Consider the following 26,720-nt stretch of genomic DNA (forward strand, 5'->3'; position numbering starts at 1 on the left):
AAAGAAGACAGCTGTCAGAGTCAAGCCATTTCCTCAGGACATATTCTTTTCACAGTGACCCCTCCCACTTTCCCCACTACCACTAAATATTTTTTTCTCATCAGAGCTAATATACGGCAAGACAGTATTAGTCATGAACAAATGAGTGGTGTTTCACAGATCTGTGTGCAGCACCTAATACAGGATCACAGCATACCTTCAACATTTGCAATCAGGTACTGAAATCTGTTGGGTATAGGTTTTTGTTAGAGATCACTCTGTTGGTGGATCTTCAGAAACAGGTACAAAGAATCTGAATACAAAGTTAAGTAAAATAATTCCTTAGCAATAAAACAGAAAATAATTGTTTTTCTTAATTAAAGGAAGCCTTTTAAAAATAAGCATGATAAAGGTGAAAGGAAAAATATATAGTTAAACTGGGATTTCAACCTTCTAGATTCTAGAAATAGAGTGTTTTTTAAGTGTTCAGATCTTTTAAAAAACAAGTTAGATTTTTTTTACATATGCAAAGTCCATAACATGATTGTTACTCTGAATGATTAATAGACATGCAATATCCCTCCCCCACCTACACTTTAAAATTTAGTTTTTTAAATTGGGAGATTTTTATTTTTAAGAAGTAAATATCACAAACACATAGTAATTACGATAGCATTCCCCTAGTGGACAGAAGTTAGGTAATTTAATTAAGAGGAAATCTACAAATATCTGATATAATATTGTAATAGAAAAGTCCATATAAACCCTAAAAAATATACTATTTCATCAGCTAGAGTATTTTAAGCAATGTCAGAAGAATACTACAGATTTATTCTATAATTATAAAAATATTCTTAGTATGTGAAAGAAAACAATTCTAAACTACTTAACGAGAGGCATTCTTGAAAAATCCTTTTTCCTAGCACTAAAACTAAACTGTCACTAAAAGAAAAGCAGAAAAGGTTCCCCCAAAGCCCTCAATCTAAAATACAATTAGTATTTTGAAATAAAGAAACCACCCCACTTCATCCCCAAAATCACTATCTTAAAGAGTTGCTACTTAAATATTAGCCAGTGCTCTGTGAACCATTTCATATTAAAATTGGATAGTTCTAAACATCACACATATAAAAAGTATTGTTTGACACAGTGCTATTTTGATGATAAACTGCAATCTATAGCTCAAATAATTCTACCCAGGGATTAACATTTCAGAGGCTGAGCCAGAGATTATGTGTGTGGATCTTGAATTTCATCATCTCCCTTTGGCACAATAGCTTATTCTTCCTTTTTTCATCTATTCTCTCACGAAGGGTCAGGAAAGCTTAGCCTTGCTGTTGCATCCATTTCATCTCTACATTAACCAGATACCTTGCAGTCTTTAGTTCTTATGTGTTATTCCATTACAAATACTCTACTGCACTATACTATGGCTAATGAGGTTTGTACCAAATCAAAGGGTGCCATCAAGTGGTTATAATACTCTAAACAGCATTACACTAAATGACTATTCCAGATAGACTTTCTTCAATATACACAAACTGTGCCACTCCTCTGTGGAAGAACACATTAATGGGGGTAAGGAACGGGGAACTATCCATATTAATTTTTATTCTTTACTTTTATCCTTCAGAGATTGCTTTTCTGCATATTATGTTTATAAAGTACAATTTTAGAGCCACTAGATTAATATTTATGTCAGCAGATTATCAAATGTTATTTATTAGGCACAATCCAAGCATAGCAGCACCATTGGGAACTAAACAAATTTATCAATCCAAATTCATAACTAGATTGATAGGAGCTTGTTTCTGAAAATAAGCAATAACAGGGTACAGACTTAAAGACAGTGTCTTATCAGATCTGTCTCCTATTACTAACAAAAAATTACAAGACTATAAAATAGAGCCAGCATTATTTGATCTATTTCATGCAGCCACACATAACGTCTAACAAGGAACCTAGCAATCGGTGTGAGAATGTATTTTCAGATATTTAGAAGATTTTAAACAATCTATTCAACAAGCTACAAGGGTCATTTAGAGTTTTGAAGACAGGAATCTAGAACTGCTCTTAGAAAACACACACAAGATAACATGTAATTTAAATGACCCACTCTGCAGAGCCGGCTTAACTGCTGCTGCTTTGAACCATCCTGCACCAGGGAAATCTCACACATAGGCTCAAAGCATCTTTATAACTATATACTTAATTCTGCTGCAGAAAAAGAAAATTATTCAAGTTCAAAGATTAAACAAGATGTAGAAAATTAAATCATAAAAGCTAACTAGATCTTTAGAAGATTTAAGGAGCAATATCAATAAGATAGCAAACTCCAGGCAAAACTAAAGATCCGTATGATGGCATTCATTATTTTCTATATAGCTGTTGCAGACTGTCTACGAAAATATCTCTCATCCCACATTTTCTTCTAGATCCTTGCCACTCTCCCATCAAGTGTTGGAGTCTAATTTTCCTCCCCTTGAATCTGGGCAGGCTTGTGACAGACTTGTGGCTAAGAGCCTAGGGAAGTAATACTACGTAACTAGCCAGGCGGGGTCAGAAAAGGTAACGAAACTTCCACTTGGAGAGCTGGAACAGTCATTCCTGAAGTCGTCAGCTGCCACCAAAGCAGTCTGACTGCCCTGAAAGAAATCCAAACTAACCCACTCAGAGAGATGAAATATGGGAGGCCTTGAGACTACATGAAGTGAAAAAGCCCCTCTCCTGTGCTCCAGCCCTTCCCCCACTCATGTTCTAGCCTGCAAACACCTCAGACTATTGCATGAAAAACTCCAAGCCAGAACTGCCGAGCTGAGCCATTCCCAAATTCCTGACCCACAGGATAACTTGGACAGTGACTACAATCTGATCTTTTCAACTGAATTACAAGTGGTAGAAAATGATTGTTAAGTTCTGGAGGACAGACAGCTGACTTCAACCTGCACTGCTGCATTGCTTATAGCAACACTTAGTTGGTTACATATGAGGGATGCAATAGGCACAACTAATGCCCAAGAAGCTGTGGAATACAGAATGGTAACAAAGAGAAGAGTCAGAAAAATGAGATCGCCACTTCTGACAGATGAGGAAAGGATGATGTGGTTTGGAAAGAAAGAAAAAAGTTTAATTCTTATGTTTTATTTTTGGCAAGGAGTCAGATATCGTGGAGAAGGCTGATTTGATTTACAGGACCTTATAGCATAGAGGGAAAGTTTAAACATAGTTTAAGGTAATCTACTTAAAAATACTAGAAACCAATGTAAGAAAAAGTAGATTATATCAGAAAGGAAAAAGAAAGGACAGAGCCTTGAGATATGTACTTTAATAAGAAAAAGACGACAAAAAACATTTACTTAAAGGAATCCGACTTGGAAAAAAATCATTGATATATCCAACTGCCTTTTGGATATACCTTTTTTCCCCACAATATGTCCTCACCAGTTCTTTCCCTGTGTTCTCTATATTGCTTAAGAACAACACAAGCATCCAAATATTCAAACTAGAAATCTGGAAATCATCCTAGACTCCCCGACCTCCCTCAACCCTCAGAACTAATCAGTCACTAAGAACTGATTCCACCACTTTCTAAATACCTCTTGAATCTCTCCCCCTCTTCTATGTCTGCACCTGCTTATGCCACTGTCCTAGTTCAGGCCCGTGTCATCTACTACCTGGATGACTGAATTAACTGTCTATCTGATCTTCAGCCTTTTAGCTTTACACATCTCAATTCATTCTCTACAGCAATATTTTGTCAAATTATAGGCTATGATCCATTAGTGGATCATGAAATCAATTTAATGAGTTGCAAAATCAATTTAGTGGCTTGCAACCAGCATGCTAAAACAGGATGAAACAAGAAATACTAGAGTGCATCCCGCAATACTAGTAAGAGTAAGATGTGTTTCATGAATCTTTTGTTTTAGATATATATAGGTGCTTATATGTGTGTACTGGATCATAATGTAAAATGTATTTCTTAGTGTCAGACACAGTCGAAAAAGTCTGAAAGCTAAAAACTGATCTTTCAAAGTACAAGTCTGATCATTTTATCTATATGCTTAAAACTTTTCCACGGCTCCTTATAGCTTACTAGAATCGTGAATCAGAACCACGCAGGGCCTAGGCAAATCTGTATGTTTTACTAGACTCATAGATGATTCTAATGGGCAGCCAGGTTTGGGACCCATAGACCTCTAGGATAAAGTTCAAATTCTTTCATATAGCACACAAGGCCAGACACAATCCGGCCTTTGCTCATCTTGCTAGTTTCAACACTTTGTGCTCTCCCCACCTTGGGAATGAAGCTGTAGCAATTTTATCTCTGTGCCTTTACCAAGGCCATTCCCTCTCTCTATACCCCAGACCCCATCCTTCTCACATAACCCTATCTGGTGGGTAAATTTCTGAAAGTCTTTCAAGTCATAGTTCCTATGCCACCTCCTCTTTAAAGCCTTCTCCATGCCTCTGATAGACTCCCTCACAACCACTCCCTTACATCCTCAATGGACCTTCCACCTGCCTCTTTTCTAGCATCATCACTGTAGTCCCATCATTTGCTCATAGATCTGCCTCCCTGACTACACTAAGAACTACTTGAGGACCAAAACTTTGTCTTATTTATATCCCTAGAGTCTAGGAAGTAAATGCATAACCAATTTTACAGTACCCAGTATAATGAAGTCCAAAAAAAAAAATCATTCTGTGACCCAATTAAGTAGAACAATAAGGGTCTCTTTTACAAAGAGTTTAATCCCTCTCTTCTTTTGTTGTTGTTGTTGTTTTAATTGAGATACAATTGACATATAACATTGTATTAATTTTAGGCATACAATATGATGATTTGATATATGTATATATTGTGAAACGATTACCACAATAAGTTTAGTTAACATCCTCACCACACACAATTACAAATTTTTTTTCCTGTGATGGGAACTTTTAAGATCTGCTCTCTTAGCAATTTTCAAACATACAATACAGTATTGTTAACTATAGTCACTACGCTGTACATGGTTTGAAAGAAAAAAAAGCCAGCAGAAAAGTAATTTTGGGAAACATCTAGAGTAAAAGATGTAGGAAGGCATATATTCTTGATTGCTTTGGCTAAAGTGGTTTAATATGTATAAAGATAATGTAAATAAATCCTGTGATTTCTAGCTACCTAATTAAGAGTTTTATACCCATTTCATGTCATTTGACCACTTGTCTAAACTCTTCCTTAAGTTTAATGAGAAATTCTTCAAATTTATTTTACTGATTGATTTATTTCCAAAATCAAAGCCATTAATTCAGGATAAAAACATGAAACAAAAGGGAAAAGCAAGAAGAAAATTATATCAAGAAATTCTGGCAAAATAAAGCTGCAATAGGGACCGGCCTGGTGGCGCAAGCGGTTAAGTGCGTGTGCTCCGCCTCAGAGGCCCAGCGTTCCCCAGTTCCGATCCTGAGCGCGCACCCACGCACGCTTGTCAAGCCATGCTGTGGCGGCATCCCATATAAAGTGGAGGAAGATGGGCATGGATGTTAGCCCAGGGCCAGTCTTCCTCAGCAAAAAGAGGAGGATTGGCAGATGTTAGCTCAGGGCCGATCTTCTTCACACACACACAAAAAAAAGAAAGCTGCGATAGAGTACTTTCCCTACCTCACACCCCTCTAACCCTCCTAAGGACAACTCTGTGCTTCTTAGCAGGCAGGGCTTATATTTAAGTTGACAGAGGGAGGAGGGGAGAGAGAGAGAATTGTTTTCCTATTAAGCCATTCAACAAACATATTTAACACATTCAACAAATACTTTTCCTTTCAGTATATTCTCAAATGTTCTGACCAGTCTAGTTTATTCTAATGATTTGATTGAAATAATTAACAAATGCTACAAGACAATACAGATTGCCAGAATCTTAAAGGTAAATAACTCCAGAAAAAAAGTTATTCAGGAAAATAATGAGAAATGCTTCTCCTCTGCTATAGCTACTAGCTACAAACTGTCTAAGGATATACTGTATATAACTAGCCCTTTTGTTTCAAGTTCACAAGGAGCAACTTGGAGAGATAATAAAATACAAATGTGTTCATTATTGTTGTCTATGGTCCTTATGATCTCAATAACACGGTAATGTAGTTAGGCCTCCTAAGATTTAGGAGACAAGGAGTTTCTATCCTATTTCTGCTACTATTACACAACCTAAGAAATGTCTTCTCTTTACCTTTGTTTCCCAGTAATGAAACATCAACGATTGTCAACCAAATTTCAAAGGCAAGATAGGAAGAGGAGTTACAGAGTATCTGTGTATTGCTCAGACTTTCTCCAAAATAATTTTTATTTAAAAACAAGTCTATCTTAAGGCAAAGAAGACTATTCTTCAAGCACTGAATTATTTTAAAGTACCATATTTATCAGAACACTGTTTTATCATGTCATTGAACATAAGGTTATTACAATAATGACACTCTATTTCATTAGTTTCTAGTTGTCACAATGCTGATAAAAATCAACTATTATACCCACTTTATGAAAGACCACAGAGACATAACTAGGCAAAAATGCCTCACTGAATTCACAATATAGAAAAATTAATGACTATATTATAAAGAAAATATAAAGACTATATTATAAAAAAAATTTTAGAGACAAATCAGGTATTAAAACGGAAAAAAATGGGTAGGATAATAGATTATTCACAGAGAGTTGTGAAAATCTTACTTATTTTCTGGAGAGCTTAAAGGTGTTAAAGTAGTAAGACAGTTTTGTATCCTCAAGCTGAGAACTTTCTACAGCAGATCTGAAGTGTGTAGGTAAATTATAATGTCAGCAATTCCATTTTAACAAGATATAATTCATGAAAATATTCTATTTGCTTTTCTTTCAGTACAAATGCACCTATATTCAATTACATAATGCAAAGTTCCAATTCTCTACACAGAAATAATTTAACTTAGATTTTCAAGAGTCTTGTTTGTTTATTTTTGTAATTCACTCATGATTGTCTTTGAGTAAAGAATTATGTAGGAGCCTTCAACACATTAACTGGTCTTTCAAGCTGGCTGGTGTGGCAGAAAATTAGAATGCCAAAAATCTATTTCATTATAAGAGTAAGAAAGTTTTATTCACATATTACTGAGAGAACAGAGAAGAGAGACAAGCGAAAGTGGCAAATCGAAAAATCTTAAAACAAATCCTTTTCTATTAAAAGTCTGGAGTATCATTAGAACCTTACTGTAAAACAATTACCCAGTCTCTGTTCTAATGTTTTTTGTCAGGGGAAAAAAGGGTCTCATGTAGATTCATAATATCTTGTATGTGCCAGTATCTTTTACTGCTGAATTGCTATGAATAAACATGTAAAAAATTGATCAAATACACTGCTGGCTTTAAATATCTCTAGTGCAGTATTAGAGGTTTGTTTTGATACCTGACTGTCTTGTTTATCAGCTTCCTCCCTCCAGATGGCAAAAAATAAAATTGAAAGCCACTTTGGTTGTCTTTCTCTCTCACTCACTTTTCACTCAAATGTGAAAGACATTTGAAGGTAGCTTGCAGGAAGAAGAATAAACTAAATGGCTCTAGCAATCAGAAGACACACTACTGTGACTCAGTAATAACTACACAAATCATATGCCATCAAATTCATTCAGTATAAAGTTAGTTTAGACTATTTTTTAGTTTATAGAAACTAGAACGCACAAGGCTGTGGTATTTTCCTTATGCCTAGAAGTCTCCTTTTAGTCAACTTAGGTACATCTACAAGGACATATAGTTGTTGGAGATACAGTAATCGTCCACTAAAATACTTTCTATTGTATTATCAATTTTAAAAGGAAATGTCTATTACAATGCAAAAACATTATGCAACTGTTCACCTTCCTTTAATTTTAAGGTCTTTTTGATGAAATGTATACATTAATTTAAACCTCTAACAAATTTAAACTTTTAAATGTTACTCAAAAATGTAACTTGGGGCTATATGCTAGTGCCTTCCATTTGCTGTCTACAAAAAGCACAGTAGATTAAAGAAAATAAGATAAAAGGGTGACTAATACCTAAAGTTATAAAGTAAGAAAATGGGTTATCCACATGAGTAGTGGTTTTGCTGCTTGTATCATGTCACTCACCTATTTTTCAAAAGTTGTAAAAACACCCAGTGGTCTTTAAAGTGTTCTGGGCAAAGATTTCATTGAAAATCTGATTTAAAAAAAGGGGGGAGGGGAGCTACAGACACAAACTTTTACCTACATTTTAAAGAGACCTCAATCTTCTGAAGTCCATCCATGCAAGAACCCCTAAGAGTCCCAAGACTCGAGGTTAAGAGCCTTTGTTTGGTTTGATAGCAAGCTGGCTGCGGCATCTGTCACCAGTGCAGGCTACTGCCTGCCTGCTGAGGGAATGATGATTTCACAGATCCAAATGGTTGGGTAAGTGACTCCATACTTCAGTACACATCTGAATGAATCAATACACTTCAATACACATACTTTCAACACACTTTCTGAAACCTTTTGCTTTAGTCAAGGTTCTTTAAAGAACTAAACCTGTTCTTTAGTCAAGCATATTCAATTCCAAATCTAGTATTCAAGAGATTCCAATGATTTGGTCTGTTTTTAACGTAGTCAATTAATTAAGTACTTTCCTTATTCCCTCCTCAAGTTTTCCTTCCAAGTTTATTTTCCGCTTATTTGTAAAATCTCTATCATTTATTATTAGCACGTATTGAATTCTTACTATATATCAAGCACTATGCTAGATGCTTTTTTTATGCCTTTAATATCTCTAATCCCAGCTATCATTTTGTAAGATATCTCTGTTCTATAGATGAGAAAACAGAGGTTCTGAATGGATAAATAAGTATAAAGGCCATATTTACACTACTAGTAAGTATGATTCAAATCCAGGTCTAGCTGAGCCCAAAGCCTTGCTTTTCACACTATCCAATGCTCTCCAACTTTTCCTCTCAATTACCCTTAACAGTAAAGGAGTAGGACGCATACCTCTGAGGACCTTGGAGGTATAACCAGAGGCAGCTCAATCAAAACATGACATTTCTTTGAATTCATGTTTCATCTTTAAAATTCGTATTACTTTTGCCTCTTTTTCTGAAATGATTCCGTGGAGATTTCATTATAAAAATACCTTAAAGTACATATTAGAGAAGAAAATTTACAGAAAGATGGAAACTGCCACATACCTGTAGGGATAAACAAAGGCATGCTTGAAAAGCTGCTCCTAAAACATTCTTGATAATTTCAGTTCGTATTAACTTATCTACCTCTAATTTCTATTATACTTTTCAGCTATCATTATACATTTAGCATAACATATTACTTTATTCTTGTTTCATGTGTGCATCTCTCAAACCAGATTTTAGTATCTGAGTAGAGATGTTTGTCTGTATCCCCCATAGTAATTATTTAGTACAGCTAGGCTCCAAACTCAGTGCCTAGGACAATAAACGTCTGATGAATAAATGGTAAGACACATGGGCTTCAGAGTCTGAAGACATGAGTTTGAGACCAGGCTAAGATGTTTTCTCTGTGTTCCTGGGCTAGTCACTTAACTTCACTGAGTCAAAGAAATTATAATAATGTCCACTTTAGAGAGGTTTCTTAATGATTAAGTGAGGTATTTTATTTGAAAACATTTTGTATTCTTTAACAAAACTTATCAAATGTTATTTATGATTTATGAAGTTACTATTAATCAGTTGATATAGTTTAATTTTAAGAGGCAGGTGAAGCAAGATCTTAAAGTTAATATATCACATTGGCCTAATTAAGTAATTTTAGAAAGAAAAGTAAACTGTAATAAATTCCAGTAAAGTATACTATCTGTGTAATTGATCTAAGTATGAGGGCACAAAATTATTTTCATAATGGAATACATCTCATAACGTATAAAGTCCTGCTCTATATACTCATCCACCCCCCCATTTTCCAAATCTTTAATTTGCAAAAAAATACATAAGCAGGTGACCCCAATGTTCTAAAAGCCACCTCCCTTCTGCATCAGAATTCTAATTCAGTAGGTCCAAGTTGGGGCCCGGGTGTCTGCACTGTTAAAAAGGGATGTGGATAATTTTAGGTCACTGAACACTGACTTAAAACTAACAACATCAGCAGTTCTTTCCTTTACTACTATTATCCACCATGTGAACCATGTAAATATGTAGATACACAGCAACTATATAGTGAATTTTAAAATTTCTTAATAATCATATGATTCAAGAAAATGGTTGTAAATTACTATAACCCTAGAAAAATCAACCACCCCTTTTAAAACAAAATATTCAAGGAAGTAATCTACTAAACTATATGCTGTTCCACGAAGGAGCCACAATTTCTCTCACCTCTGCTCAAGCTAATCTAGCCACCAGAAGCACTCTCCAAATTCCCTGCAGCTGACTATCAGAAGTACTCAATCTTTTATCTGAAATCTCTTATTTGGATTTTAGAAAGGAAATACAGTGACCGCGCCTGTATTACAGTGCCTAGATTACAGCACATTCCCAACAAGGTCTGAGGTAGCACCCCATAATCAAACATATTAATATTTCTGTAGCAAAATGAATAAACATTCACCTTAAGTAGACTAAATACTACAAATGGGCTCGCTTCAGGTCAGGACTGGTTTTGCCAGCAAATGAGTTTGAACCAAATGTCCAAAAAACAAACATTTTTAAAAGTCTTTAGGTAGTACAAATTTTGAATTTTGAGGTTACAGATAAAGGACTGTAAAAACTTTGTCTTTTAGGTTTCAACTTGTATATCACTTTCACTAGAAAGCTTCGCCTTATGCACCAAGACTGGGTTAGGTACTCTTTATATGTGCACATTTAACACCCTATACTTACTCCTATCTTAGTGGTTGCCTGTATATCTCCCCCCAGATTGTAGGATACCTGGCATCAGGGACCACATCTTTTTCACTATTACGCTCTCAATAACTAGCAAATGTCTGCCACATGGTATCCATTTAACAAATAGTAAATGAATAAGCAATTATATATGACTTTAATCTAGTGAAGTTTTATAATATTGCTCTTGTTTATCTGTAAGGTGTGATTAACATCAATAAAGATGAACCTCTACATAATAAACTGGAACAAAAATCAGAAAATCTTACAAAAAAAACTACCTAATAGTATACACATTGTAAGAGTATGAAAATAGTGCTTTGTTGCTGCAAAGTAAAACTCTACCTTAAATTTGATAGCTAGCACATTTTACAAAGTAAACTACTACATGAAATAAATTATCTAACATGCAGTAGTTTACTTACTATTTTAACACAGGGTTTCTTTCATTACACATAGATACATACTGCACAGTTGGACTTTAGATATTAATCCATGTGAGGTTTCTTCCTGTGTCAGGAATTTTAGAGTGTAGGATCTGTCGATGGAACTTGCTTTCTTCTAATTAGTATACTCTAATAAAATCGACAAATAATCAAAATGACAGACATTAGGCAAGATGAAAATGGAAAACTAAATAAGCAAATAGTAGGTAGTTACACAAGAATCTTAAGATTTTGAGGATTCTGACAGGCTCAAAGCATGTATGATCATTCTTAGGCATACCTTTCTTTTTTTTTAAGTGCAACAGAAGTTTCTCCATTATTTTCTTTAAAGCCAAAAGGTCACTTGAGAATAAAGGAGATGAAATTTTCCTCCAGAAACACAATCTGAAAGATTTCTGAACTAGAACATACTACATATTTAACATAAGAAAAACTAAGGAGGAAAAAAATGTATATATATGGACTTTCTCTGAAATTTAACCAAATGAGACTGCGCTGGCTGGCAAAGTTTCATCTAACTACTAGCCATATCTAGAATACCCTACCTAATATAAACAGACAGCCAGTCATCCTTCACATAATCATATATAACAGAAAGCTGACAGGATAATTAAAATACTAGGGAAGCCTGTCTGAACTATGAGCTTCCTATTCTAAATGCAGGAGTTTAATTCTGAGTGGGTTGGGACGAAGGCTTGTTGCTTCTAATATTAAGCTAAATTTCTTCTATGTGGAAACATGAACAAATAATATCACTTTTCAAGAAACAGAATAGCTAATTTTGAACCTTAGGCCTATCAGGTCAGAAAGATCATTTAAAAGGAAGTTAAGTTTACAAGAAAAAAAAAAAATTCCTTTGTAGGTAGATCACCTTTTCTGACATGCCAGTATCTTTTACCAAGTTTGTAAACTGATGGTGTTCAAAAGTGGCCTTCATTATTTACAGATGGTGTAATCTCATTACCTGAGATTAACTTTAATCTGGTTAAAACAAAAAAAAACAAAGAAAGTAGAAGAATTGATAAAATAAGTATGGCAAAATACTAAAGATTGTTGAAGCTGGGAGATGGGTATATAGAAGTTTATTTTATCCCTTCTACTTTTGTGTATGTTTGAAATAATCTTAAAAATTGGAGAGTTTAAAAAATTGGGTCTTGATTAGATTTGTCCAAACTGCTATATCTGTATGAAGGAAAAGATTAATAGAGGTCCTCTATAGTATACTGCTTTCAAATTTCTGAATTATTTAGAAATCCAAAAGGGTCTAAGACTCGGGTTGTAAGAAAAGAACATGTTTAAGAAGTTTATACCAAAAGAATGGCCTAAAAGAGACCTAATAATACAGGGCTCTTCCATTTATCATTCCTCAAATGTAAACTGGTCAGTGCTGTGTACTCAACTCTCTGAGCAACTAATCACTACAGCTAAGCACATGAATTTTCCTGCCATCTAGTAAGAGTGAGAGAATTCCACTCCCTCACGTCCTTCTTGAACAACTGCAGGGAACAGGCTGGGGAAAGAACTGCCTTCCTAAATACGAAGTTAAATGAACTATAGGGGAAAAACATTTAGCACATATATAGTATACAATACTAACAAATACAGATATACGAGCACTATTGACTAAACTACTGTTTAGTCATTGGGTTAAGGGAGGAACAAAAAGTGGAGTATGTTCCTAGTGGAAGTTTGAACCTCCTTTCCACCCACTCATCGTCACTTTCACATACAAGGAATGTCAACAGGAATTGATCAGGTTCAACAAAGTTAACTGGATCACATTTCTAGGGGGTAGAACATTAATAGGTGGGCTATAAATAGGACTATATTAGGGCACATGTTGTCCTACCCTAAAAAAAGCTGGGCCTTCTCTGATTGGTACTTAAATTATAAATTGTTGTATTGGTTACATGGGGAAAAGGATGCTTCTAATTTTTTTTGATGTGAGTTGTGGTGTTCTTACATGTACTATTCACCCTTTGGAACTTTGGAAAAGTGGTATTTATGAGAGGCTTGGGGCTGAAAAGATAATTCTAGTTTGAAGTTACTGAAGAAGCTACACCAGTTTAAAGAAGTACAAGCTATATTTCCTCAAAAAAATGTCCAGTCTTTAACAGGCCCTCAGAGTGAGATCCGTTGGCTGAGATGACACAAAGAAAAATAATTAGAGGAGAGAAGAAGCATTTATATATATTTTTTCCTCTGAAAGAAAAAGTAGAGGTAATTTATCAGAATACAACTTTGTGAGATCAAGACTGACTTGATTTCAGAGGACAATTCAAACCTAAATTTAATAAGGCCAGAAACATTGTGATTTTATATTGTTTGCATTGTATTGTTTGAGCTACTACATCATCTCTATTCTTGGTATAATCTTGTCAGGTGAGTTTGGTTGGGCAAGCAATCTTGTTCAACATAATCCAATAAAAGAAACGGCACAGAGGAGGATTTATAATACTGCCTTGGAATTAACATAATCAATACCCCATCCTACACATTTAAAGGGCTTCTGGAGGTAACTCAAATAAATGACAAAAAAAAGGCACTGAGGAGCCAAACTGCCCATCTCACTTGTCACAGCAAGAAACAGTGGGAAATACTGGATTGGTGGCCCCAAGAAAACACATTTTGATACCCCACTGATAGTCTCTAAGGAGGACACAGCACCTCAAGTTGATCACATGCCTATTATTAAATTTATTGGGTTAATGGTTCAAAAAAAATAGAGGTCTATTGATCTTTAGCGAGGAGCTCACGTTTTGTTTTGGTTGGTTTGGGGTCTTGTTGCTCTTTCTCTCAATTATTTCATCAAGAATGGATACTACTGTAAACTCACCATTGTCTTTCTTACTGATCTTTCTTTCTTCTGCTTAGAATGTCTTTTTTGTGTAAGTCTGTTTTTTCTTAAAAACTAAGCCACTTCCTCCAGGAAGTCTTCTCTGACTCTGCCCTCCTTTACAGTCCTCTAAGGATATCTTTTTTCGTGCATTTCTTTCTTTACTTATATGACACCCTCACTAGTTTATAAATTTTAGGAGGACAGGCTACCTTATGCTATCAAATATAAGTCTCCATTGGCTTTTAAATGATATATCATTATTTTACATAACACTAAGAAAGAAAAAAACACTACCAGTTATAATTGTGGGACACCAAAAATGTAAGATGATCCTAATTTCAGAGAAGTTAAAACGTGGGGGAAAAAATATGCATCTCAGAATCAATGAAATTCTTCATGTTTTAATTGACTTTGTATTTTCAATAGTAACAAAATGTCTAGGCATATAGAAAATACACATTAAATGTTTGCAGAATGATTAAATGAATGAATTCAACCTAGATTTGTGCTTTTCATCAATACACATTTTTGGATTCATTCAAAAACCAAAAGAACAAAAATTTTTAGATTTTTTGAAACTAAGACCTATGGATATAATTTACAAATATACTGCTTCTGATTTTAGTTGGATAACCTAAAGCACCAGGAAGGAAAAAAATTTTGTTTTCTAAATATAACTGTTATGACTTCACATAAAAAAAAAACAACACACTGTCAATTGCCTGGGTGAACAAACATTATTACACATTAAAGTAGATAAAAAAAAGAAACAGGTTGCTTTGTGGTATCTATTCTTGATAATCTACACTACTAATAAGAAAATGTACTGTAAATAGTAAAGGATAATTTAAAACTCATTTATATTTGTTTTTGAAGTATATTCATATATTCATATTGTGACTAGATAAACACAAACATAGACTATCAGGCCCAGAGGTAGATATTAGTAAATTACCAGCACTTGATTAACTTCAGAAAACAAACTGGTTCTTAATCTTGGATTAAATTTATAAGGAGTAGATGCCCTAAGTCAGAAGCTAAAATCTTTAGAAAGATGAAAATATTTTCAAGTTTAATCCAAGTGAGCTGTTTACAAGTTGCCTTGTCATTCCTTTGAGATAATGGTGAAGTCTAGAAATTGAGAGGCATAAGTGATACAAAGGAGTAGAAAAACTAAAATCTTACAACAATAAATTTAGAAATCTAGCTTCCTTTCCTTTATATTTTTCTATGCCCTCTAGAAAGAATATCATAAAAAAAGCTACCCCTTACTGAGCTAGATGCTTTACATATATTATTTCTAATCTTCAATCACCTATGGAATAGATATTAATACCATCATTTTATACCTGAGTACACTGAGGCCATAAAAGATTACATAACTTGTCCAAGGTCACAAAGCTAGCAGTGGTAAAATCACCTCTAAGTTTTGACTTATGTGTAAGTAGCTTTTCGGTCCAAAGAAGAAAGCTCACAAAAAATTGGGAAATCTTCTCTGTGACCAGAAACAAAAGAACCAATGAAAAGAAGACAGTATTATCTCAATTTACACAAAGAGGTAGGAAGGTTGCTTTGAGAAAAAAGATTCAGAATTCTGGTGACTGATAAATTCTGGAATTCCATTTTGTAACGTCCAGCAGCAGTCAAGTAATTAATCCTAATACTTTTAGACTGAATATGTACAATAATTAAAGATTACTTTTACTAATCTAATGCATCTATATCTCACAGGTTTATCACTAAAAGCAGGTGAAAAACTTCTGTATGATTCTACAATTTCAAATTATGTTTTTCCATCTTTGTCACTAAGGGAGGTAGTTATTGCATAGGAGTTAAGGGCAAAGGCCATGGAGAAAGACAAGATGGATAACATCCTGACTTCTTAGCTATACAACCTTGCACAAGTTACTTAACCTCTCTAAACCTCACTTTGTTTGTAAAATAAGGTTATTAATATCTGACTCACCAGTTATTGTAATGAGTAAATGAGATAATGTGTATATAGCATTCCACATAGCCCCTGGTATATACTAAGTGCCCAGTAAATTTATTTGAGTAATATATTTTGGAGACTTCTCTGTTTTACCAAGATATGTTATATCAAACAAAAAACGTGAAACGTTTTTATTGACTCTGGGATTGCAACACAAAGTACAAAGACAACAAAGGTATTAAAATTCCATTCAAAGAGCAAGCCTTTTCAGGGTCAGAACAATTTACCAACAGACTTTCAAACAAAACCCAGATTTTACAAGAGAAAAAGACAGACTTGAGTCCTTTGAAATTCACTAGCTGTTCTGTATGTAATGGGGAAGCATATTTAAAATGTAAGGCAGAGTACAACATTGTAACATGTCACTGCTAGGGAACAGAACTTTCTCCAGACTAGAGTCAATTTCATCATTCACCACTGAGGGGAGCTGCAACCTAGGAAAAGGTTTATCTAGAGTCTTTTAAGGTTCTTTTAAAATTTTCTCACAACTTAAACAATATTCGTTTAATAAACTCATTAAAATATCTTTTAAATTAATTTGACAAGTATGCCTGAATTCTCTTTTGGAGACCTTATAAGGAATAAGAAGGTTCATTATATCCACGTAACAATAAAGATGGGGGATCCCTATCCCCCTTCCCTGCTTTTACTCCTTAGCACTTATTTAACATACTATATATTTATCATATATTTAACACACATTATATATTTCTATTATCTAACATAATATATATTTCCCACACAATTTTTATGTCACACATGCACGCGTACACACACAAACGTAAGCTCCACAAGAAAGAGATTTTTTTATGTTTTATACACCACTTTATTTCCAGTACCTAGAACAGTGCTCAGCACAAAACACATACTCAGTGAATTAACTGCTGCTAAATGAATGAATGAATACTGGTTCATTTATTTGAAAGGTTAAAAATACATTATTAGATGATGTCAAGTAAAGTGAACTGCTACAACCTAAAAAATGTAATGTCTGCTTATATCAAACTTGGTTTAAAAGAAAATATTTAAGAACAGTTCTTTAATCCCACAGAGGAGTATATAGACAGAGTTCATGAGAATGGCTTGTTAAATATATGTCTATAGTAGAATCCTTCTTATGCGATCTGAATGGCAAAAGGTGTTGGTCAATTAAAGGGGAGAATCATGAATATTAATACACAAACATTTTAATTTTGTTCAATACATATTAATATGTTCATTCACCAGTTTTTATGGTCTCTTGAGTATAACTTTGTTGATTGTTGATGTTCTCCTATAATCAACACTCATAATGTATCATTAGTGCATTTCAATTTCTTTTAAATGAAATGAATACCTAAGGACAACAGAGAAGCAATCTGAATGTAAAATTCTTCCAGATTTTTATAAAATTTTCCCAGTTTTTTAGTTTTATTTCCACACCAGATTTCACAGCACTTTTTAACAACTCACTTTTATCAACCCTTTCTAAAAGCATTTAACAGTTTTCATGAAGTAATTCTTCAAACTAACATTTCATTGGTCTATGAAATATCTAATTAAATTACACAATTACAATAACAGGTCAATAGCATTACAAGAAGTCTTGTAAGGGGTCAAACGCAACTTACAACTCACTTGTGAGAGCAGAAGTGTGTAGGAGTGTGTCAGAGAGTAGCCTACTAACCACGTTGTCACATGTGGGCTTAAAACCAGGATGTTTTACAGACAAAATGGAAAGTATGAGGTAATCTATGTAAATTAAGTAGAGTGTGATCAGAAGAGTTTCTACTGCAATGGCATATGGATCCTTCACATACAATCTCAGTGCCACTAGCGTCTACTTTTTGAATTTTTCTTCAATATAGCTGATGGATGCTAATGTAATTCCTCTTTTAAAAAGAATAATCCTTACAGGATATTGAGTTAAACTATAACCATTCATTCACTCACTCCTTCAGCAAATATGCATTGAGTACCTACTACACAAAGGGACTATGTTAAAAAAATCGTGGTGGATAAATGGAACAGAACTTTTCCCCTGTTAAATTTACTTATCCAAGCAGGGGTCCTGTTAGCATCTCAGAAAATTTACCTAGATTTTTCCAGAGCAGGTAAAAAGAGTAAACACACCTGCATAGGTAAAGAAAAAAACTATTCTCAAAATTCATTTATTCTTCTGAATAGGAAGCTTGCAATAGTACTCATGATCCATTCCAGAAATAAAAGTATACAGGAAACATATATGCTGATATTGATTTTTTAAAGAAAGATATAAATTAAGGAGTTATTGATTCCAAAATGTTACACTAGATAATTCTTTTAAATATTTCATTCTCCATGAACTTGAAAATCAAAAATTTGATCTACAAAAGGATAATTTTCAAAAATTTTGTTTATAAAAATATTCCTACCAACTAAAAGTCATGGACCTAGAAAAGCCCTCTGAGATCATTTAGTAGAAACTCTTCATTTCATAGATGAAGAAACTGAGTCCTAGAAAATAATCTACTCAAGGTCACCAGCTTTGAAGACACACCATCAGGATTTACACTCAATTCTAACCCAATCCAAAGTTCTTGTCTTCTCTATACTATGACATGGTAGGAAGAAAAAAGCATTTTTTTCAACAAGAATATGAGGAGGCAGAGGGGAGGTAGAAAATCTTCCAGCTATTAAATAGCATAATGATGGCTGAGAATCTCCACAAATGCAGTGTTCTCTCCATAATTCAAAGTAAGGTCTTCAAAATCATCTGATGACATAGCAAAATTTAATCTCCAGTAATAGTTCAATTAAAATATTGGTTTTATAAAGTTTTATAAATAATATGAATAATAGTTAAAAGCCATCTATATTATTTTTATTGGATTTCTGTAATCTAATTTATTAACAAACATTTGGAGAGAAGGAATGCTAATTATTTTATTTTCCATTTTCCTCCTATGGCCACTCCCTTACCTGACAGTCAGATTTCTAGCAACTTCAATCATTTGAGTAATAAAAGGCAAATGAGCAAAATAAGCTTCTGAGCTTAAATAAATATATTCTTCATAAAAAAGATATAAACATACTCTTCGACTCGAGAAATACATACTCCACTATGGAAATGATAATCCAAAATACACCTCTTTATCTCATGATCCATTTAAATCTCACTATTTTAAATTTTAATATTTCTCTATTGACCTTTAAAATACCTTTATAAAATATATAACACAGAATTTAAGAAAAAAATTTTTCCTAAAATCCTATAGATTTGAATGCCTTTTGCATTCAAACCTAGTCTATATCATGTAGCTTTATTTTTTTCATTTGCACCTTTCAGTAGGTTTGTTAGTTTATTACTTGTTCTTCAGAAATTTGGAACTGGTATGCCTCTATCCTAAGATTAATTGTGTAATAATAATACCTTTCTAAACAAATGTAAAGTTAGTTTTTACATAATTTTACCATTATTTACAACCCAAATTTAACTGGTTAATTCTTTAATACATCAAGTTAATAAAGAGACTTCAGACATATAATAGAGCCATGAGTACTGAAAACCAAAAGACCATCCATTGGGGAGAAGCTCTTGACATGAGAATGAAAGCTAGATTTTGGGGCTGTAACCAATTTCAAGAAGTCTAACTTTGCTTTTAAAACTTCAATGGCTACTCTAAGTCCAATATTCAAATCTGTCACTATAGAAAAGCCAGACTTGTTAACATATGTGAACTTTTAACACAGTAACATTGCTTGATATCCAGCCATCAGAACTCCCCCTACTGTGTTTAGACCTGATCTCCCTCCCGAGCTTCCCAGATCTTCAGGTCTAAAAATGGCCCAGCCACTGTTGGAAAAGTGAAAGATTCCTTTTATCATTGAGAAACAAAACAAAGTCAGGCATGGAAAGGAAGAATATGCTGCAAACCATGTTATAAATCTGTTATAAATATATTTTAGAACTTTAATGATGATCATGATAATGATGACGATGACAATGATAAAAGCTAATAGTCATTGAAATTATTTAATACCAGCCTTATAAATTTATGGCTGAGAAGTTAAGAAACTTAAGTATTATCACAGAGCTTGTTAAGTGGAAGACTCTTGAACCCACACTCTTAACTACTATATTTTCTTTGCCTGTCTTTCCTAATCCCCGTTGAGTAAACATCTACTGAACACCTACTATCTGCCTGCTAGTCACGTGGGATTCCACAGTATGCAAATTAATTGAAGATGATGATTAAAGCACCAATCTAGAATCCCTCAACCCAAAGAGTTAAACATATACTTTTTTTTAAAGATTTCAAAGGTTGTTCGTGATTTCATTCAACAAGTGTTTAAATGAGCATTTGTATGTGAGAAGCACCACGCTAAATGCCGAACAGATAAAAACAAGAATAAGACATAGTCTTTCCCTCAAGCTCCAAACAGAATACAAAGAGTACACATATATACATAAGTCAGTATTGAAGAGTATTTTTACTTTTATAGTTTTAACAAAAATACTTTCCACGAATAATTCTGCTATTGGCTATCATTTCATTAAAAAAATTCTAAAAGCTACAAATCACTATTTAATTTTCATAAGGCAACATTCCTCCTATCACCAAAATGCTATTGTACCTTAGTAATGTATATAGTCAAAAATGTGAAAGGTGATGGAATTTGCGATTAGCTTACATTTTCTATGACAAATGTCCACTCTTTATCTTCAAATTCCTCTGCATGAGGATCCTGTAACAAAAGCAAAATATAAAGTTGAAATATATTTCTTTAATCCAATCAATCCAATTAAGAAAATAAACAGCCTTGCTTTTAGCTTTTACCAATTTTTAAAAAGGGAGAGGCAGAATGGCCTACTCTTATGAAACTTCCATAATTTCTCCATGTTTAAATCACTATTTTATATTAAGAAATTCTCTATTTTACTTATGTTGATGCATATCATTATCTTCCACCATTGCATCTATCAAGACAAAAAGAAACTGGATCAGAGACTGATAACTTAGTGAGTGAACTATTAAGAAGTACTTTAAGGGGGCCAGCCGGGTGGCGAAAGAGGTTAAGTGTGCACGCTCCGCTGTGGCGGCCCGGGGTTCGCCGGTTCGGATCCCAGGCACGCACCAATGCACTGCTTGGCTAAGCCATGCTGTGGTGGCGTCCCATATAAAGTGGGGGAAGATGGGCATGGATCTTAGCCCAGGGCCAGTCTTCCTCAGCAAAAAAAGAGGAGGACTGGCAGATGTTAGCACAGGGCTGATCTCCTCACAAAAAAAAAAAAAAAAAAAAAAGAAGTACTTTAAGATATTAAATGCTCATATAAAGCCCTGTCCTTGTTTTTAGACCTGTAAGTATTTTAAACTGAAAGTACCACTTGAGGTAAGGTTTTGTTCAGTGAAGAGGTTATGTAAACGTCTGGAATTTCAAAGCACTACAAAGGATTTCATAATCTACACAAAAACGATAAATTGGCATGGGCTGTTGATACCCCCATCTCCCCCCCCCCAATTACCCTGGAAATGTCTCAGAAACCAGAGAAAGGGTAATGGATCCTACAACCAAATGCAAATTTTTTTTTAATGAGGCACACTTTTTTAAGTATTTACTTGACAAATATTTACTGTGTGCTTATTATATAAAGGACTGTAGAGGTGTTATATAGATTCAAACATAGTTGTCATTGCTTTCAAAGGTGAACACAACAACTAATGTAAATAAATATGTGATGATTGAAATACATGGTTTTATCAGATTAGAAAACAACACATCTTACAGGAATGAACAGGAAAAGCTTTGAGAGAGAGAAAGCATCTGGGCTAGGTGGGATCATACAGGATTTGCACAGATATTAGAATAATTAAAGGCAACAGAGTATAAGACATAAAAAGGAAAGTAGCAGGGTCGCATCATACGTGCATTTAACTTATTAAAGTCCAACTCAATGTGTTAGAGGCAGGGGAGGGATGAAGGTACTGAGAGTGAGCAAATATCTAAATAGTGCAGGCTTTTGGCTCAACATACCACTCCAAAGTGAGTGCACATAGATGGGGAACAAGCTCTGTTATTCCCCTACTGAGTCTCAGGTCCCACATGCTTCTCAGAGGGAAGCATCTTATTCATGATTGATTCCGCTTTAGTCTATTGTTAATCTTCTGTTTCTATTGCCACAGGTATCATGGGTCTTTATCACTTTGTGCCTAGGCTATTTCAAGATAAAAGTGACTGCAGCATTCTCTCAATCTCTCTGCCATCCAATCAATCCTGTACACAGATTAATTCTCCCAAACCATAGTTCTGACCATGTTAGTCCGAACTCAGATTTCTTTAATGACCCCAACAACCTATGGGATAAATACCTAACTTTATTTCTGTTTACTTTTTTACTTAAATAGCATGGTGGCTCACTGATTCTGAGCTGTACTGAGGCAACTATTTCTATGAGTAAATTCATACAGATGGGATAAAAACCTGCCAAAAAAGGAGTTTCTTTGGTGGTGATGGGCAGGGTGAGGTAGGAAAGGCTAGAAGGGAAAAAGAGGTCAAGATTCTACTCGATTTGTTTCTCCAGCCCGGCCTTGCCCATGAACTAGGTTAATGAAGAGAAAACATTGTAAATAAGGGTTGAAGGAGCTTTTCCATGAGGGATTTAGAGCACAAACAGTTCTACTTTAGAGACCAAGTAATAGAGCGTGACACAATGCTTAGAAAAGAGACATCTTACCACCCTTCCTGCCTGCTTTCCCCCTCCGTCATTTTGTTGAGGAATGCAGCATAGCTCCAGCACAGCTAGTACAATAAATAACAACAATACGAAATATTTACTGAACACACACTCTGCCCCAGTTGTTGTGCAAAGTGTTTTAATCATCACAGCAACTTATGAAATAGGTACTATTTTTATTCCCATCTAACAGAACAGAAAACTGAGACCTAAAAGATGTAACTTCCCACAGTGAACAAGTAGTAAGTGTTAAAACTATGTTGCAGTTCCAGGTCTGTCTGACTTTTAGCCATGTTGCCGGTTCAGTTTTACCACTGTGCCCCCAGGAAAAGTACCTGGCACACAGTAGGCTCTTAAGAATATTTGATTAATGAATTAATGAACATATATCCTATAAATTAACAAATATTGAACAGTGCCTTATATATGACATATATTAATTCTCAAAGTTAGGGAAACATTTTTTAAAAACACAGATGACGTATTACCCCAAAAGAATAATTTCAATGGGACCAAGGGACATATCTGATAGGGCCAAGTCATTAAAAAGATGTAAAGGAGCCACAATAATGCTCAGTTTCAAACCACTTTCAAATGGCATATCTACACAATTAACGATTTATATTATTGACTAGACAAAAACATTTGCAATGAAAATTGCTTCTAGCTTGAATCAATTAAGTCTTCTTTGTATCCTACTCTCCATCCTCTAGTGTCTCTTTTCTTACCACTGCATTGAAGAGAAAAATTGAAAATGGCTTAAAGAGCCATTTTCCTTCTCAAAACCTTAAAAGCCTTTTTTTTTTTTCTATTTACTAGAAATGGCTATTTTCAATCTAATTCAAACTTCCAAAAGAAGCACGCAGGCTAAAGAAATTAATTTCTCGTTAAATCATGGAAAAATGAAACATACTGATAACTTTTTAAAAAAACACTTTGTCTAAGAGCACACCTCTGTGAACATGACACTTACGACAGAAAGGGTTCAGAGCAGTCTTTACCTACTTGCAAAGTTCAACATTAAGTGAATTGTGAGACTTAAAGTAAAAGAAAGGGGAAACTATGAAAAAATTTTCCACTTGAATATTTTAAATGCTGTTCAAAAATAAGATCCAAAAATTACCAAGAAAGATAAAAAGTTGTTTTGTTTGTTTTACTTTTCTGCTTTTCTATTAGAATTCCAGGGGAATGAGGAAGTCAGAAAGAAAAAAGTGTCAGCTGAAAAATATTCTTTAAATATTTAAAATGGTCACAAGCTTGACTCAATAGCACAATTGAACAGAAATATTTAATATAGCAAACTGGGGAGGAAGGGGTATTTGAGGGTTTTTTTCCTACAGACTAACACTCAAAAACATAAAAGTTGAGTGATAAGGATATGCTGAACATTTCCATCAGTACTTGAAAACTACACTTATCTCCTAATCCTCCAAGTAACACATTTCAACAGCCACTTTCAACTCAGAATCACTCAGTTAGTGCATATCCTTTCCCCAAACACTTGGCTGACAGCTATTTATCAGCTCTAGTCTAACCTCTTGTTCTCTATCATGATTTTTTTTAAGTTATATAACTATGTCCATTCATTTGCTTTATCAATATAAACAGACTAAATCAAAACACTCAAGAGATTACTTAAAAGTCTTCCTCAAGCATGTCAGAGATCTTGCTGTTGTAATCTATATTTACAGCTGTTTTTATTACAGAATAGGCAGTACAATGTAGACAGGGCTAAATCACAGTGTGACTGGCCAAGTTACCTTCTTCTTTAGTCTCAGTTTCCTTATCAGAACAATGGGAATAATTACAGAACCTTAGGGTTGCTGTGAGAATTAAATGAAATACTCCAAAGGTCTTGCTGTTAACTACCAAGCTTACTGTATCATTCCAATAGAAGAAACATGGATAAGGGGACTTTAAGGACAGCCGGCTGAAGGGCAATAGGATGGTTCTGATCCTTCCTGGAAAAAAGGAAGAGCAGCTACTGTTTCATCCCTTATTTCTCCCTGGGCAAATCAAGTATGGTATACAGGTGACAAGCATAATCAAGTAATGTTATAATGTTGATAATAATAATATCAAAACTATAAAATATACATAAAGTGTTAAGAATCTTTCGTAAAATAGAGCATCTATGAAACACAGAACATTTAAAAGTAGTATTCCATTCATGGGTTAATACATTAATGCTCATCATATTGTTTTGTTCTGTTGATCTCTGCAGTAGTTCCTGAATAAATGAATTAATATATTGGACTACAAAATCAAAAGCACTTTTTTACACAGCGATTTCACACTCTAAGCCATATAACTGTGTTCTACTTAAACTGCATATCCTAAAATATTAAACAGATTTTCACAAACTTTATGTTACTAAATTATGCTTAATAACGTCTTTCTTCCTTCTGTCCTTCTGCAAAAGTAACTTCAACACAATTGGAATGATTCCAAGAAGACATAAAGCATTTGTTTTCTAATTTCACCACTTTGAGAAAGGCTAAAACAGAGATATTTTTCTCCACCATTTATTTTTGGAGCAGGTAAGGAGTTGGTTAAGAAAGTAAATATTCTAGTGCTTAATCATCATATGTGTGAGGATTACTTTACAGTGTTTCAAGAAATATGGAAGACTTTCAAGAAAAAACATATATATAAAACAGGCAGGCAGATCTATGCACAGCTATGTTTTTGTATCTGCACTTTGAATTTACAACCAGAATTTTGCTTTTAAGCTATTGTATTTATAAAATATTACTATCAATATTTATAAAATATCATTTTCAAACTTATCTTCTTATATTAACATCAATAAAATATTTATCGAATACTAATTTAAAAACATATCTTGTTATTAGTCAAACAAGGCTAACAAAATGAGGCTCAGGACTAAGAATTCCACAAACCTCAGCTTTCCACAGAAAAAGCACTTCAAAGTTTCCAGTGGGTAGAATATAAGTAGTAGTAAAAGAAGTATTCCAATTGACCTTAATTGCAACAAGTTCAAAAGGACTTCCAAATTATTCAGACTTTATAGACCATGAAATACCCTCATGTCTTTGCATTGTTATAAATTGTTATATCCCTAAAAATCATGCACATTAAGGTCCAGTTGGACCCAAATGTATAGAACAATGAATAATGAAATATTCTATCATTTAGAACCATGAATATATAATAAATTCTATAACTTATAAAAATGGAACTTACCTTAAAAAGTGTCACAGTGATTTCAATGTTTTCAGGAACAGGCCACACTACAACACCACGGTATGGATTTTTTATTCCAGGTTGCCAGCTATGAGCCTACCAGAATAAAAATAATGGCTTCAATTTGAAGTACAGGAAATGCAATGTTAATAATTTACAGAAACATATTGACTCTATTTAACTATCCATTAGATCTGTCTCCCTGAAACAAAAATGATTAGTCAAATAAAACTTTCCAAGCATTAAACTTGGGCCATGACAGTTATATCACATGGTAGCAACAAATGACGATCTGTAAACAAACCTGCACCCTCTCCCCTGCCATACACACAAAAGAAGATGCAAAAACAAAGTGTCTCATATTTTCAAAAGCTATTCCTGGGTGGATAAAAATCTAATAGGAGAAATATTTTTTAAATTATTTTTGTGATCTAGGAACTTAAAGGCAAATTCATTCTTTAAAAGGAAAAACTAACTGTATACTTTGCATTTAAGTTCATTTCCCACTAAACTATAATGTTCATTTGGGGCAAGTAAAGAAGAACGTAGTTTTCCCCGTTAATATTTCTAGCACTTATAGTTTTAAAGATTTTTTTCCTTGTAAATCTTGACTATCAAGGTTCCCTCAGGAACTCCCCCACCCAAATCTGGGGGTCACCACTACAGTTCTTCCTTTGTGGTGGCATTTCTAGCCAAAAGTGATGGAAGATGG

General features: G+C 34.1%; 1 protein-coding gene across 5 annotated transcripts in view; it reads right to left on the reverse strand.

Annotated features, from left to right (window-relative positions):
- Positions 1-26,720, reverse strand: part of EHBP1 (EH domain binding protein 1) — a 350,507-nt gene that overhangs the window by 248,360 nt on the left and 75,427 nt on the right. For all 5 annotated transcript variants that reach the window (XM_058551124.1, XM_058551123.1, XM_058551127.1 and 2 more), the window contains exons 4-5: positions 26,009-26,104; positions 20,761-20,814 (exon numbers count right to left, since the gene is read on the reverse strand). In XM_058551124.1, coding sequence (XP_058407107.1) covers positions 20,761-20,814; positions 26,009-26,104 — 150 coding nt within the window. The remainder of the gene's footprint in view (positions 1-20,760; positions 20,815-26,008; positions 26,105-26,720) is intronic.

Source organism: Diceros bicornis, chromosome 12 (assembly GCF_020826845.1).
Source record: "Diceros bicornis minor isolate mBicDic1 chromosome 12, mDicBic1.mat.cur, whole genome shotgun sequence".
In the NCBI taxonomy this organism is placed as follows: Eukaryota; Metazoa; Chordata; class Mammalia; order Perissodactyla; family Rhinocerotidae; genus Diceros; species Diceros bicornis.